This window comes from Juglans regia, chromosome 7 (assembly GCF_001411555.2).
Source record: "Juglans regia cultivar Chandler chromosome 7, Walnut 2.0, whole genome shotgun sequence".
NCBI classification, from domain to species: Eukaryota; Viridiplantae; Streptophyta; class Magnoliopsida; order Fagales; family Juglandaceae; genus Juglans; species Juglans regia.
The window spans coordinates 33,623,553-33,640,978 of NC_049907.1; the positions used below are offsets into that span (position 1 = coordinate 33,623,553).

Here is a 17,426-nt window from a genome sequence, read left to right on the forward strand (position 1 = left end):
TCAACCTAGCTAGCTAACTAGCTCGATGTTCTAATTGTAAGTCACAGCTTCAATATCCTCTCATTGACGATCAATCAATAGATATGAAAACTACATTCAAATTCCAAATTCAAGATTTAAAAGTTCTCCACCCTTAAGTTTGAGCAGATGTTAGAGATAAATATTAGATCAAGAACTTGATTTGATATTATTCTAGGGAAGTGCTTTGATTTTCATAATTATTAAATTAAGAGACTTGATTTTCATAACGATCAAGATGTTTACTTTATCTCATTCTCATGTAATTTTCTTACAAAACTACTAGGTGAAGTCGCTGAATGTAACCGGCGAGTAAACGGCTGACGTGGAATAATGCCACATAAGCTGATGTTTAAAAAAAAACAAAAGAAAAGAACAAAACTCTAGTTTTGGATTCCAACTTTGGTGCTCGACCTCGATCTCGTCTTCGGCTGGTTTTTTCCTTAAGATCATAAGCTTGCAACAAGCGTTTTTCTTAAACAAAATAAAAGTATTCCCTTTAAAACAACCACAAAAGCATAAGTATTTCAATTTTCACTTTATCCTCCTGTCTCTCTGATTTTTTTCTCCCCATCTTCCTTCTATGTTCCAACAATCCTAAATAAACAATAGCAAACTTCACTCAACAATCTCTCTTTCTCTTTCTCTCTCATCACAGAAAAACATAAACCCTAACAAGCAACGTTAATAACAACAACACTTCCAAGATTTACCCATGGACGATTATTTCTCTATTTATTTCTTCCTCTTAAGTTTGATTATGTTTAGACCCATATCTACAATTTTGTTCTGATTTAAACCTATTATAAAATTTCTACTTCCCTCATCTCTAAAATTAAAACACACCCAAACCCGTATTTTCAAATATGTTTTGATTTTCTTGAATTCGTTTTGCAGATCTAAGTGGTCAAATCCGAGAGACAATAGCGTCTAGAGAGCGACATCAACCTCTATGGCGACGGCGACGACTACTAGCGTGCACGTGACCACCCTGGACGGCCTTGTCAATGTCAACTCCCTCTTCACCATCGCTGTCTCTGGACGTTGCCAGGAAGCTCCTCGTCTTCGATGTCCTCTCCTTCAGCTTCTTCCTCTTCTCTTCCCTCGTCGCCCAGGGCCTCGAGCTGCTTGCCATATATGCCTTTATGCAGTAATTTTGGTTGTAAAAAAAAAAAAAAAATACTGTACATAAGAGTTGTACTTTTTCTAGTCGAGGAAGGGAGCTTCGTGCAGAAGAAACATAGAGAGGGAGGGAATTGGGGAGGGAAGCTGAGGAGAAGAAAATGTGAGCTGAACAATAAGGAGAGAAGAAACGGATTTCAATTTTGAACGAAACAAATCGTTTTGTTTTTTCCACGTCAACTCCATTTACACTCCGTTTTTACCAAGCGCTTGCAACCAACATTTTTCATTTTCTTATATATAGGGACATATATTTTATATTCAATCATACTTGAGAATAATGAATATAATAGCCCTGAAAATTTCTCTCCCTCATTCTCCTCATTCGCTTCTCCATCTCAAGATCTATATATTTTATATTTTAATATAAATATAAAATATATTAAAAATAAGAATGAGAAGAGAAGGAAAATTATGGAGATAGACTTTTCTCAATATATATATATATATATATATATTCTCAATATATATAGTTTAAAACGAAATTCTAATATATCATATGGAGGCCTCATAATTTAAAGATTCTTATTTTTAGTTAAAAGTTGATTAGTTTGTGCGCGAGTGATCGTAATTTAAAGCCTACTACGTACGAGCGGATCTAATTTCTGACGTATGATCATGACGTTGATGATCATGAGCTTAGTTAAGAAGCAACCCTTTATGTATATATTCTAGTCTGCCAGCGGATTTGTTAGGCAAAGGTTTTTTTGTTTTTGAGTAATTCACTCTTAGGCCCATATTTTTCCAACACCACACACCCGGATGAATAGATTTCTTTTAATTATTTTTCAAAACGTGTTTTACTTGTTGAAACCCCCCTGCATTTTACCCTCCACCCTCCCAAAAAAAAAAAAATTCCCAAACAATCCTAGGCTAGGTTACCCACTCAAATTTTTTCCCCTCCCCTGCATTGTTCACAGACGACTCTGAGGTTCTCTCTTGCACTGTCCTCCTTTTTTTCCCCTTTCTTTGTTTTTCCTATTCTTCTTCTGCAGCAAACTAGTAATTTGGATGAAGAATTTAAGGGTGAGTTTGATTACCAAAATTATCTCAACTTATCTTAACTCATCATTACAACTTTTTCAAATTTCAATACAAAATATAATAAACAATTCAACTTTTTCAAATTTCAAAATAATAATAATATTAAAAAATAATATTTTAACAATATTTTATCATCTCAACTCAACTCACTTCAACATCCAAACACAACCTTAGTAATCCACAAACATTCGTAATTTTCATAACAACAGAGTACTTGAATTGTAATTGAATTGACATTAACTACTGCATTTCAGGAGTCTTGGAAAACTATGCTGCTCTTAGCCTATCAAAGCCTTGGTGTAGTGTACGGGGACTTGAGCATTTCCCCTTCAAATGTCTACAAAAGCACGTTTGCAAAAGATATTCGAGAAAACCTAAAGATATAGATCTGTACAGTGCAAGAGAGAGAGAGAGAACCTCGTAGTCGTATGTGAACGATGCGGGTGAAAGGTTCTATTGGGTAGGAGAAATAATTTGAATGGGTCACCCGGGATGATTCGGGATTTTGGGGAGCTGTGTAAAATGCAGGGGCTTTGAACAAGTAAAACACAAGTTTTGAAAAAATAATTAAAAGAAATTCACCTCACTCAGATGTGTGGTGTTGGAGACATGAGGACCTAAGAATAGAATTATTCTTTTTTTAAAGGCACAAGTAAGGAGAAGAGGTGGCAAGATAAGATGGATGTTTATTGTTTCCGGTCAAAGCCAAACAGAGACAACATATTTGACCCAAATCAATTATATATTGAGATTCTGAATATAGTTACTTTGAGCATTTTTCCTCTTTTAACTTTTTTGTTTTTATAACAACATATAATTAATATCTCCAAATAGGGTTAGCGATATATATATATATATTAGGGAACGGCTGTGGGTGCGTTAGTTTTGGAGTGCACCTAACATAATAATCTAAATAAAATAAAAAAGTGAAAAAGTCATTAAGTTATTTGTTTGGGAAAAGAAAAAAAAATTAAAAAAAAAATTAAATTTTAGCAAAGTATGAGCATTGGTCTACATCTATATTGGATTATCTATTTACTCTCTATATAATAAAAAAATATTATTAACTTTTTTAAAAAAAAAAATTGAAACAAGAAGAAAGGAAAATGGGTATATATACTGTCAGAACAAAAATGACATAAAAAAAAAGACGTCAATTCATGTGTGCCACAAGACTATTAATAGCATTTTGGTAAAATATGATCATTCATTAAATTCTACAAGGGAGCTACATATCAAATGGTCAAGGGTCTTAAGAACCTTTTTGTAAAAGATGATCATTCATTAAATTATACAAGGGAGCTACACGTCAAATTATCAAGGATTTTAAGGGTCTTTTGGTAAAACAAGACTTAACGGATTTAACTGGAAAACGAGAAAAGTTAACGGAAAAAAATAAAAGTTATTATTTACAGTTAGATAGTCATTTATTATAATAGAGTAGATATAAACACGTCGGCAAATGTAGTCCTGATCACCTTATCGGTTAATATATCTCCTTTAATTATATTTCTTTTTTATTTTTGCACGAATGTTTTATATATATCTGTTCAAACTTTGTATCTATAATTAATGTTAAGTTTTGTGCATATATTTTTTAATGAATACCCAAAGAAAAGGGCCAGCGAACAGTCTAAAACAAGCAGCTAGCTTGATAGCTTCTGTCGATAACTTGTACGTCATTTAATTTGTTAAATGATAAAATCTGTGTCATGTTACGTATTTTTCATTTGATATAATTTTCTCAAGAATTTTATGGAGTATATCACAAAATATATATCATGTTAATTAGAGGATAAAATCTGCCTAATAATTTTCATTCGATAGAATTCGCTTTGATTATTCAGATTTATGGGTCAGATCTTGAAACTCAAAAGTTTGATGGCCAATAATGCCCAGATTCCCGGGTATCGTTTGAAAGGTAAAAAGAAAAATAGTAAAAAAGAGAGAAATTTTATGAAAAAAAAATTACTTTTTTGGTATAAGTTTGGATCATCAATCTTACTAAATTATATCATCTAGAAAGAAAAAGAATTAGATTACATGATCTAGATTACTGAATCTTATGAAAAGTATCTAGGCCTACTAGCACTTGTTGGAAGATCTCGCTCAAAGTCTTTTAGGGGCATTATGGATAAGGTGAGGAACAAGAATAGTAATTGAAAGATGTTTTTTTCACAAGCTGGGAATTAGGAGATTTTGCTTAAATCAATTATACAAACTCTTCCAATCGACTGTATGGGAGATAGTCTTCTGACTTCCAAAAATTCTGTTTCAGGAGATTAACAAAATCATGCAAGGTTACTCATCGGGGGCCATAAAGAAAATCAATAGGAGGTCTAAGAGTTAGAAATCTTGAAAATCTTAACATCATAATGTTGGCAAAGCAATGTTGGAGACTGTTGCAAACCTCAGACTCACTAGCAGCAACAAGTGCTTAAACTTAAATACTTACCAGATGTTGAATATCATCCAGCAGCAACACAAACAAAGAAAGCTGAACTAAGACATGGAAGCTGGCAGTTCCAAATGCAGGAAAGATTTTCTTATGAAGAGCTTGCCTTAATGCACTTCCCGCCAAGTTAAATTTGTTCAAGAAGAAGGTAGTTGATAATCCAAATTGCCCTTTTTGCTTACATGAACTCGAATCTGCTGAGCATGATTTATGGGAATGTATTAAAATTAGAGACATTTGGGGGCAATGCTTAAGAAAAATTCAGAAGAGCATGATAATGAATCAGACCTAGCTCTTGCAAGATCTCAAAGAGCTGGATCAAAAGGTTACGAACAAGGCTGCAACACCCATATCACAAAACGATTGCTACGATACTCCTACAAAAGATGTCTTTAAAATCAATTGGGATGCTGTGGTTGACAGAGTTCACTGCAAGGTAGAGGTTGTGGTCATAAAGTGTGATTGGGAGGGTAATGTTATGGCCACTACTTTTTGCACTAATTTGGAGTTAAGGAATGTGGTTCTAGAAGGAGAAGCTCTCAAAGTTGTCAAGGCCATCCAAGGTTCTGAAACCTACTAAAACAACATAGGAATGCTCCTCTTAGGTATAAGATTGATGCTCAACAGATTTGATCAATGGTTTGTGAAACACAAAGAGGAATACGAATGTAGTTGCTCATGTTTTAGGAAAAATACTAATATGTTTATTGATTTGGAGGAAATTCATCATTGTATTCAATCTCTGTTATGGAGGTTGCCTCTGGGCACTTTCTTCAGATAAGAATCTCAATCACACACACTGCTCGCAAGGTGCCAATTCACATTTCTCGCAGTCGCGTGCAGAGTATCAATGGTCGTTTCTCTGTGCCTTTTGACTCCATTCCCTTCTTGATTCATGTTCCCTCTCAACTTTTTCCATCTCTCTTTGCTATATATACCCCCCCCCCAAGTTCATCTTCAACCTCTCTCTCTCTCTACGTTTTTTATTCGATTTTTCTTCTTTCGCTTCTGTGTATTTTTTGTTGTTGGCTCTATGCATTTTTCATAATCGAAATGAGATAGAGGAACAAAGAAACCCTCCCTGCTCATTGAAATGAGCTTGTCTCGCTTCTCTCCAGGTTCCCTCTCTCTCGCAGTCGCAGCTCATCAGAGAACATCAACGGAAACAAAGCAACTCCTGTGGCCATACCCTCTGCATCCACCGTAGAGACACGGCTACCAGGGATCTCCATAACTGCTTCTGGGGGAATGTTGTAAGATCACCTCCACGCTCGAAGGTCGTCATTGGTGACGGACGACACCCAGTTCCTCCAGTGAAGGACCGAAGCCTACCTTCATGGTCGCTCGAAGCAGCCATAGGAAGGGTTAGGGGAACATAGGAAGAAAACAAAGGGCTTGGGGGAATCCAAGAAGGAAGGAGGGCGAGAGGATATATGGGAAAGGAGCAACGAATGGAAATAACAGAGAGATGTGAAGAAATGGGGGACATAAATAGGAAGTAGCCAATGGTTGGTCTTGACGGACGGTGAAATGACATGGGTCAAATGACGAAGAGGCACGACAGTGGAGAAGGGCTAATGAACGGATAGGATGACATCAGCAGCCTCCAAATGGATGCATGAACGGCTTGGGAAGACTAGGAGTCGCAAGATTATTCAGAGCACACTGCCAGTAAGTCATGCCGACCAGGCAATAATGATATGGGGATGTGTCGAGACTCCAATGCGTCGGAAAGCCAGGGGGAATAATGCAATTAATAAGCAGGAGTAATGGGCCAGAGCGTGGCCAGCACGCACAAACCAGTGGCACAAGGCGTGATCTTTGGGATCCTACGTTTGGGAAGCCGAGGAGATGGCAGGTCGCAGAAATTCACGCACATTAATGGTATATATGCGTGATCTTTTAAAAATTCTCACTGCACACGTGCACTAGAAATTCGCGGGGTACTGTGAGAGGAGAAATCCCCAAGGACATGGCTAGGATGAATACCGGGCCCAAGCCCGCACCCTGGACCTGGGATGGAACGGCTCGGCCCAGGAAGTTTAGGATCAGCAATGTGGAGTCAGATGTTCTGACAAAAGGGTGGGGTAAACGGCATAACCTGACACAAGATCAGGTCCATTGACAAGGGTGCCCCCAACCCTAATAGGGCAATCTGGCCACCAAGGCTGGCTAACCATTAGGGACCTGCTTGCCCTTGACATAGCCTCCCGGGGCCACGCAGCATTAAATGAAGCAGAGGCAAGCAAGTCACAGGGGATCCTGATAGGAACCAAGGTGGGCCTACTCTTAAAGATCCTTTGCAAGTTTCAGATGGGCCAATTACAAGATCAAGGGCCAAGAAGATCAAGGAGGCAATGCAAGGATTGGTGCAATCCACCTGGGATGAAGCCAGCAAGAGCCCAACACTGAAGATGGGTCTGAAAGAAGAAGAACCAATTTTGATCCACTTTATTCAAGCTGTGGAAGACATGACTTAAAGATACGGCCTATTGTTATTGGAGGCTTCCAATTTGGTTAAATGATTTATTTTATTAGTTTAGAATAAGTGGGCTTGAAGATGCTTGGCTCACATGTCTTATTTCTTTTGAACTATGTTTTTGGGAAGGCCTTGTATTTTGGCCAAGGGCTTATTTGGAAAATTACATTTTAGGAACTAGGGTTTCATCAATTTACTGTTGGGGTTACTGTAGCCGCGCGTACTGTAGCCGGTACTGTTCATCAAGGGTAATTTTGGGTAAAAGGGGCATTATTTTGGCTAGGGTTTTGATTAGGTTTGGCTTTAAAAACTCTTTGTAGCCTCATTTGAGAGTTAGACAATATTGAATTTTATTTGTGAGTTGAGTTTTCTCCTCTTGTTCTTGATTGAACTCTTGAACTTATCAAAGGTAAATCACAACCTTTGTGGAGTTCCTCCCTTGTAATCTGGGTTCTTGAGACGGGTTCTTCAACGGGTCTAGATTTTAATATAATCTAGGTTCTTGAAACGGGTTCTCATCGGGTCTAGATTCTCCATCCTTGACTTGATTTTTGGCTTTCTTGGGGAGTTTTCAAATTGATTGTGGGTTCAAGGGAATTCATTCCCACGGGTTCATATCATTTGGTATTCAGAGCAAGGTTTCCAATCAGGTCTTATTCTATCTTTTATTTCTTGCATATTTAATTCTAGGGCGTCATTCTTCTAGGATTGATTACAAAAAAAAAAAAAAATAGTGGTGGTTAGCAGATTTCTTCACTATTGTTAGGGTTGCTGAAATTCATTGTTCTAGGGTTTGTGTTGGCTGAAATCTCTTGTTCTAGGGGCTGCCGTATATCACTTGCCCAAGGGTTTTTGAGTTATTGTTAGGGTTTTTCTCAACTGCTTATTCTTGATTGTGATCAAATTGTGATCAAATTAGTTGGTGAAAGGAAAAGAAAAGAAAAGAAAAGAAAGGAAAAGAAAAGAAAAAAAAAAACGCGAAAAAAGAAAAAAATCGTGAAAAAAAATTTCTTGAGCCTTATCATCAAAGGGGGTGATTCTAGTTGGTATCTTGTCTTATTGTTACTGTTTCATTCGTATAATTTCCTTGATTCACGTGCCATTTTTTTTTTCCATTCCTTTCGTGTTTCTCTTGTTCTTGTTTCTTGGATCTAATTACTAGTTGGGATAAAACAAGGTTGCTTTGTCTTGATTGAGTCAATTAGTTCTTAAAGAACTTGAGTGGGAAAACTCTTGAGGTAAAAGGCAAAGAGAGTGTGAGACTATTATCGGAAAAAGCCAATTAGGAGTGAAACACGAGTGGAGTGTCGTTATTCGAGTGTAAACACGTGAGGGAGTGTGTGAGGTTTATTTTTTTTTTTGCCACTAACATTCTCTTGTGCAGCGCCTGATAATGTCTCATCGGAGTAGCGCATCACCAAGGGGGAGAGCAGATAACTCATCCTTTGTGCTGCAAGCCATGCAACAACAGTTTGAGCGGTTGAACTTGGTGTTGGGTGAAGTGAGGGATAGGATGGATCATCAAGAAGCAGCGATTAGAAATCTACAAGGTAGGAGGGATAGGAGGCGACGTGAGCATAGAGTTGAAAATCAGTATGAGAATGAAGGAGATGGTGAGGAAGAGGAAGATTTAGCATCTGACGTTGGGTCGGGTAGAAATAGAGGAGTTAGGCATGAAAGAGGACTTGAGGGGAATCTAAGGGGTCGGGATGGTGTAGATAGAGACCTTGGTAGCATCAAAATGAAAATACCATCTTTCCAAGGTAGAACTGACCCTGAGGTTTATCTAGAGTGGGAGAAAAAAATAGAGTTGGTGTTTGATTGTCATAATTACTCTGAGGAGAAGAAAGTGAAGTTGGCGGTAATTGAGTTCACTGATTATGCTATTATTTGGTGGGATCAATTAGTGACCAATAGGAGAAGGAATTATGAGAGGCCTATAGAGACATGGGGAGAGTTGAAAGCTCTCATGAGGCGGAGATTTGTTCCTAGCCATTACTATAGAGACCTTTTCCAGAAATTACAAAATCTTACACAGGGGTCTAGGAGTGTGGAGGATTACCATAAGGAGATGGAGGTGGCGATGATTCGGGCTAATGTAGAGGAGGACCGAGAGGCCACCATGGCTAGATTTTTGAGTGGGTTGAATAGGGACATAGCCAATGTAATTGAATTGCAGCATTATGTGGAGATAGAGGACATGGTGCACATGGCTATGAAGGTGGAGAGGCAATTAAAGAGAAAAGGGACAGCAAGGTACACTACGGTTTCTAGCACTACTTGGAAATCAAAATGGGATAGGAATGATCCAGCTGAAGCAAAGAGAAAGACCGAACCACCTAAGGGAAAAGATGAGGGAACTAGCAACAAACCCAAGGTAGAATCCCAACCTTCACGGAATAGAGATATCAAATGTTTTAAGTGTTTGGGTTCAGGGCACATTGCTTCTCAATGTCCAAATAAGAGGGTGATGATTATGCGTGACAATGGGGAGGTGATGACTGAGAGTGAGGATGATAGTGATGAGGTGCCCGAGTTGGATGATGCTAGTGATGATGATGGAGTGGTATACCCTGTGACAGGTGAGTCTCTTGTTGCCAGGCGTGCTCTTAATGCACACATTAAGGTGGATGATGCAGAGCAACAGCGAGAGAACATTTTCCATACTAGATGCCATGTCAACAATAAGGTATGTAGTATGATCATTGATGGAGGGAGTTGTACTAATGTGGCTAGCACTACTTTGGTTGAGAAATTGAATTTACCAACCTTAAAACACTCTAGACCATACAAATTGCAGTGGTTGAATGATTGTGGAGAGGTTAGGGTGGATAAACAAGTGTTGGTTACTTTTTCTATTGGGAAGTATCAAGATGAGGTGCTTTGTGATGTTGTGCCTATGCATGCGGGCCATATTTTGTTGGGGAGGCCGTGGCAGTATGATAGGAGAGTGACACATGATGGGTTCAAGAACATGTACAGCTTTGAAAAGGAGGGCAAAACAATTAAACTTGCTCCTTTAACTCCAAGCCAGGTCTATGAGGACCAACTGAAATTGAAAAGTGAGGTTGCTCAAAAAAGAAAGAGTGAAAATGAGAGTGATCAGAAGAGAAAGAGTGAAAATGAGAGTAATCAAAAAAGGAAGAGTGAAAAAGAGATTGAGCAAAAAAGAAAGAGTAAGAGTGAATATGAGCATGAAAGAAAGAGTGAAAAATAAAGTAGAGAGGTGGCTGAGAGTAAAGAAAAAAGAGTGGAGCCATGAGAGAAAAAAGAAAGAGAGTCTTCTGAGAGAAAAGGAAAGGCAAAAGTGAGTTTCTATGCAAGAGAGAGTGAGGTTAAGAGGGCTTTCTTCGCAAATCGCCCTATGATTTTTCTTGTCTATAAAGAGTCTTATCTTACTCTTGATGAAACTAATCAGTCTCTTCCTAGTTTGGCTGTTTCTTTGTTGCAGGAGTTTGAGGATGTATTCCCGGAGGAGATGCCAAATGAGTTGCCACCCATTCGAGGCATTGAGCACCAGATTGATTTTGTGCCCGGGGCTGCTATTCCAAACCGACCAGCCTATAGGAGTAATCCAGAGGAGACAAAGGAGCTTCAGAGGCAAGTTGAGGATTTGATGAGCAAGGGGTACGTGAGGGAGAGCATGAGCCCTTGTGCAGTACCAGTGCTACTAGTGCCAAAGAAGGATGGGACGTGGAGGATGTGCATTGATTGCAGGGCGGTCAACAATATCACGGTAAAGTATCGCCATCCCATTCCTAGATTGGATGATATGCTTGATGAATTGCATGGCTCATGTATTTTCAGTAAAATTGATCTTAAAAGTGGGTACCATCAAATTAGAATGAAAGAGGGTGATGAATGGAAAACTGCTTTTAAGACTAAGTATGGGCTTTATGAATGGTTGGTTATGCCATTTGGACTTACAAATGCGCCCAGTACTTTCATGAGATTAATGAACCATGTCCTACGTGCATTCATAGGCAAGTTTGTGGTTGTGTACTTTGATGATATCTTAGTGTACAGCAAGAACTTAAATGAACATATTGAGCATTTGAGATATGTGTTTGATGTGTTGAGATGTGAAAAGTTGTATGCTAATTTCAAGAAATGTGCCTTTTGCATGGAAAAAGTTGTTTTTCTTGGTTACGTTGTTAGTACAAAGGGTATTGAGGTGGATGAAGAGAAAGTCAAGGCCATCAAGGAGTGGCCAACGCCAAAAAGCATCACTGAGGTAAGAAGCTTTCATGGGTTAGCTAGCTTTTATCGGCGTTTTGTTAAAGACTTCAGCACCATTGCTGCACCACTCACTGAGGTAATTAAAAAGAATGTTGGGTTTCATTGGGGGGCTAATCAAGAGAATGCTTTTGCCACTATTAAAGAAAGGTTGTGCTCTGCACCTGTGTTAGCATTACCTGATTTTAACAAAGCTTTTGAGATTGAATGTGATGCCTCAGGAATAGGGATTGGAGCCGTTTTGATGCAGGATAGGCGGCCCATAGCCTTCTTCAGTGAAAAGTTAAGTGGGGCATCCCTGAAGTACCCTACTTATGATAAAGAGCTTTATGCTCTTGTTCGTGCATTAGAGACTTGGCAGCACTACCTATGGCCAAGAGAATTTGTGATCCATACCGATCATGAATCACTGAAGCATCTCAAGCGTCAAGGTAAGTTAAATAAAAGGCATGCTAGATGGATGGAATACATTGAGACCTTTCCCTATGTCATCCGTTACAAGCAAGGTAAGGAGAACATTGTTGCTGATGCTCTATCCCGGAGGTATGTACTTCTTACTTCTATGAGTGCCAAAATGCTTGGGTTTGAATACGTGAAAGACATGTATGCCGATGATGCTGATTTTTCAAATGTGTATGTGGCATGTGATAAGGCGGCATTTGGTAAGTTTTACAAGCATGATGGTTATTTGTTTAAAGAAAGCAAACTTTGTCTGCCAAATTGTTCTATGCGTGAGTTATTGGTGCGTGAGGCACATGGTGGGGGATTAATGGGACACTTTGGTGTCAAGAAAACTTTAGACATTTTGCATGAACATTTCTTTTGGCCTAAGATGAAGAGAGATGTTAACCGTATTTGTGGAAGGTGCATTACATGTAGAAAGGCCAAATCTAAGGTTTTGCCACATGGGTTGTATACACCCTTACCCGTTCCTAGTGAGCCATGGGTAGACATATCTATGGACTTTGTTTTGGGGCTGCCTAGGACCAAAAGGGGTAGAGATTCTATTTTTGTTGTTTTGGATAGATTCAGTAAGATGGCACATTTCATTCCATGCCATAAAACAGATGATGCAACAAATATAGCTGACTTGTTTTTCAAGGAGATAGTGCGACTCCATGGTGTACCTAGGAGTATTGTTTCTGATAGGGATGTTAAATTCCTTAGCTACTTTTGGAAGGTGTTGTGGGGGAAATTGGGTACTAAGCTCTTATTTTCCACTACTTGTCATCCACAGACTGATGGTCAGACTGAAGTAGTTAATAGGACTTTAACTCAACTTTTACGCACTGTTGTTCATAAGAATTTAAAAACTTGGGAGGATTGTTTGCCATTTATAGAGTTTGCATATAATAGGACGATGCATACTACTACTTCATACTCTCCTTTTGAAATTGTTTATGGATTTAATCCACTTACTCCTTTGGATTTGATGCCTTTACCTGTTGATGACAGGAGTAGTTTGGATGGACAAAAGAAGGCGGAGTTGGTGAAGTCACTTCATGAGAGAGTACGGCTTCAAATTGCCCAAAAGAATGAAAGGGTTGCTTCCCAAGCCAATAAAGGACGAAGGCGTGTCATCTTTGAACCAGGAGATTGGGTTTGGGTTCACATGCGCAAAGAAAGATTCCCAGCCCATAGAAGGACTAAGTTGCATCCTCGAGGAGATGGACCTTTCCAAATTCTTGAGAAAATTAATGACAATGCATATAAAGTGGATCTTCCAGGTGAGTATAAAGTTTTTGCAACTTTCAATGTTTCTGATCTTTCTCCTTTTGATGTAGGTGAAGATTCGAGGTCGAATCCTTTTGAGGAGAGGGGGAATGATAGGAACCAAGGTGGGCCTACTCTTAAAGATCCTTTGCAAGTTCCAGATGGGCCAATTACAAGATCAAGGGCCAAGAAGATCAAGGAAGCAATGCAAGGATTGGTGCAATCCACCTGGGATGAAGCCAGTAAGAGCCCAACACTGAAGATGGGTCTGAAAGAAGAAGAACCAATTTTGATCCACTTTATTCAAACTGTGGAAGACATGACTTAAAGATACGGCCTATTGTTATTAGAGGCTTCCAATTTGGTTAAATGATTTATTTTATTAGTTTAGAATAAGTGGGCTTGAAGATACTTGGCTCACATGTCTTATTTCTTTTGAACTATGTTTTTGGGAAGGCCTTGTATTTTGGCCAAGGGCTTATTTGGAAAATTACATTTTAGGAACTAGGGTTTCATCAATTTACTGTTGGGGTTACTGTAGCCGCGCGTACTGTAGCCGGTACTGTTCATCAAGGGTAATTTTGGGTAAAAGGGGCATTATTTTGGCTAGGGTTTTGATTAGGTTTGGCTTTAAAAACTCTTTGTAGCCTCATTTGAGAGTTAGACAATATTGAATTTTATTTGTGAGTTGAGTTTTCTCCTCTTGTTCTTGATTGAACTCTTGAACTTATCAAAGGTAAATCACAACCTTTGTGGCATTCCTCCCTTGTAATCTGGGTTCTTGAGACGGGTTCTTCAACGGGTCTAGATTTTAATATAATCTAGGATCTTGAAACGGGTTCTCATCGGGTCTAGATTCTCCATCCTTGACTTGATTTTTGGCTTTCTTGGGGAGTTTTCAAATTGATTGTGGGTTCAAGGGAATTCATTCCCACGGGTTCATATCAATTGCTAGTGAGTGGCTAAAATATTCTCAGAAGTTGTGTTTCATGGGTCATCGACATTATTTACCAGCAAATCAAGCATGGAGAAGAGAATGTGCCAAGTTTGGTTGGAGAGTAGAGGATATAATTGCACCAAAAGAGTTGTCTGGAGAAGAGATAGTGGAACAACTGCAACATGTTAGAGCGAACAATTTTGGCAAAGGTCGGGGAAAGAACAAGAGAAAATGAGGCGCATCAGAATTGAATTGGACAAAGCGTAGTATTTTTTTTGACATGCCGTATTGGTTGTCATACAAGTTGCGACATAGTTTGGATGTAATGCACATAGAGAAGAATATTTGTGATAATATACTGGGTACATTGATGAGTATTAACAAAAAGATGAAAGACACGATCAAGATGAGGAAAGATCTTGAGAGAATGAGAATTAAACATAATCTGCATTTGAGGGTGGAAGGCAATAGTGTGGTCATGCCGCATGCATGTTTTACGATGACGAGGGAGGAGAGGATGGATTTCTGCAAATGGTTGCAAGGTGTAAAGTTGCCAGATTGTTATGCTTCAAATATTGGTAGATGCGTGAGTCTTGATGACTGAAAAATCAATGGATTGAAAAGTCATGATTGTCACGTATTTTTACAGAAGTTATTACGTGTGGGAATTCGTGTGAAGCTGACATCTAATATACGTGTCGCCATATCTGAACTCTGTATGTTTTTCAAGGATTTGAGTGCTCGGGTAATAAATCGAGATGTGTTGTCAAAATTGGAAGAAGACATTGCTACTATACTATGTAAATTCGATCAGATCTTTCCACCATCATTGTTTGATGTCATGGTCCATTTAGCAATACATTTACCGCGAGAGGTACTTCTAGGTGGACCGGTGCAGTTCCGTTGGATGTATCCAGTTGAAAGATATTTGGGTCGACTGAAGCGCATTGTTGGGAATAAAGCCAAAACTGAGGGTTCAATAGCAGAGGCCTATATACACGATGAATGGTTAACATTTTGCACTCTATATCTTCATGGTGTTGAGACACGATTTAATCATCAAGAGTGAAATGTTGATCTTGCTGCTCCGCCTCTTCGTGAGATATCAGTGTTTTCCCATAATGTACGACCCTTGGGTGCACAAACAGGTTACGATTTAATTGATGAAGAGTTGGGTAAAGTTCGGTTATATGTGCTAAATAATTACCGGGAGATTGATGATTATCTCAGGTATGTCGTTCCATGCTTTGAATAATTATAGTTTTCTTAAAATTAACTATAATTGTTGTGCTCAAAATATACTTCTTTTGCAACATGTTATAACAGTGAGCACATAGACAAACTTAGGTCGGGAGGCGTAGAAAATATAGAGGCAAGATACGAGGAAGAATTTCCCAGATGATTTGAAGAACGTGTATGAACTAAAATTATATATATGTTATATTTTGAAATTTTTAACTCTAGATAATGAAATAATAAATATATACTATTTCAATTGTTAGATTTTGGAACAACGTGCTCGTGATCACGGATCAATTTCTTTTGAATTGTATGCATTGGCCCGTGGTCCCTCAAATAGAACAATTTGATACACTGCATGTACGGTTCGAGGTTATAAATTCCATATTTTGGACCGTGAACATAATAGAAAGACTTAAAACTGTGGAGTGTTGATCGAGGGGAGTCATGGAACAGATGATATTGACTATTATGGTGTCATACATAATATTATCGGATTGAAATATCTGGGTGGGTCTGTAACATATGTCTTTAAATGTGATTGGTGGGATCTAGGCAGTGGTCGGGTTTCAATACATAGGGATAATCACTTTACGAGTGTCAATACTGCATCTAAATGTTACGAAGATGATCCATTTGTATTGGCTTGTTAAGCTACCCAAGTCTATTACTTGATTGATCCAATGAAAAGTGCTGATGAAGATAGTGGAGAGATAACTTGGTGAGTTGTACAAAAATTTGTTTCTCGAAATATATATGAAGCAGGAACGAGTGCGGATTAAGAGAATAGTGGAGATGAAGATGACACTCCGATTGTAGAGGCATACCAGGAAAATGGAGAGGGTATTAACTTGTTTGTTGACCTCGGTGCACTCGAGTTGCTCCCCTTGTGTAGAGATGATGTCCCACCCGTCCATCTCGACCCGTCTGTATTAAATGATCATTCAATTCAAGTAACTGAGGAGGAACAAAAAGAAGAAGAAGAGTCAGAAGATGAAGACGAGGTGCATGATGATGATGAAGATGTTATTGATGGAGATTATGAAACAAGCATAGAAAATTCATCTGAAAATGAAGAATAAAAGTACTAAATATTTTATTCATATAGGTGACTATAAAATATCTTGAATTTTCATAATTTCTTCTAATTAATTTTCTTTGAAATAATTAATTATTTTCAAGAATGCCGCCAAAACGACAACGAAGAAATGTGCCTCTGCCAAGTTCAAGTCCTGAATCCATTGAGGACTCCCCACTCAAGGAATCCATTCCTGAAGATCAAGCTACAGAGAAGAGAACAACAGCCAATCGACAGCTACTAGTAAGGAAATATTGTCGTTGATAATTATATATATAGTTAATACTTTTGTCTCAATTACTATATAATTATAATTATACTATCTATTATCATGTAGTTGATGCATCTGCACGTCATGGTAGTGGCTATACACGTGGAATCTCTCTTGAAAAAAATAGAAGGTACAGAAAACTGAAAATCACAATTCCTAATAATTCTACTGGAGGAGTGGATGATAGTGCAGCAGTGCTTTCCTCCTATATTAACACAGTAGTTTGAGCTTATGCTCCATTTTATGTGCGCTCATAGCGAGATGTTCCGAATGAGATTAAGGAACACATTCGAAGTCGTGTGCTGGTGAGTTTACTTTTCAGTACATTTTTTTCATCTAGATTAGTATATTATATTTTTGACCTGATTCCCTTGTTAGGATGAATTCGACATCGACTTTGGTCGTAGCGAGGATTTGAGAACTGTGAATGAGTTGATGGCTACACTATTCCGTCGTCACAAAAGACGATGTCATGACCACTTCAAGAAGTTTGAGACGTTGGAAGAGGTTGTACAGTCTCATTTTCAGCTGACGAAGTTAGATGATTGGAGAAAGTGTTATGATTTTTTCGCATCTCCATATTATCAGGTATTTTACATTTATATCTTTTAATTATTTACATTCATATTCGTTCTATATATTATATGTATACTTATTACAATTAACATTCTTAACATATTTTGTAGCACTTGAGTTCTACAAATTTATAGAATAGATCCGCTTTGACTGTCCACCATCGTGCCGGTTCAAGGTTATTCCACCGTCTTACTAAAA

At 38.3% G+C, this 17,426-nt stretch overlaps 1 protein-coding gene across 1 annotated transcript in view; it reads left to right on the top strand.

Moving 5' to 3' along the window:
- Window positions 1-970: 970 nt before the first annotated feature.
- The window catches only part of LOC108987287, a 44,750-nt gene continuing 28,294 nt past the window's right edge, over window positions 971-17,426 (top strand). Inside the window, exon 1 of the mRNA XM_035691519.1 lies at window positions 971-1,168. Within this exon, the coding sequence (XP_035547412.1) occupies window positions 971-1,168 (198 nt within the window). The remainder of the gene's footprint in view (window positions 1,169-17,426) is intronic.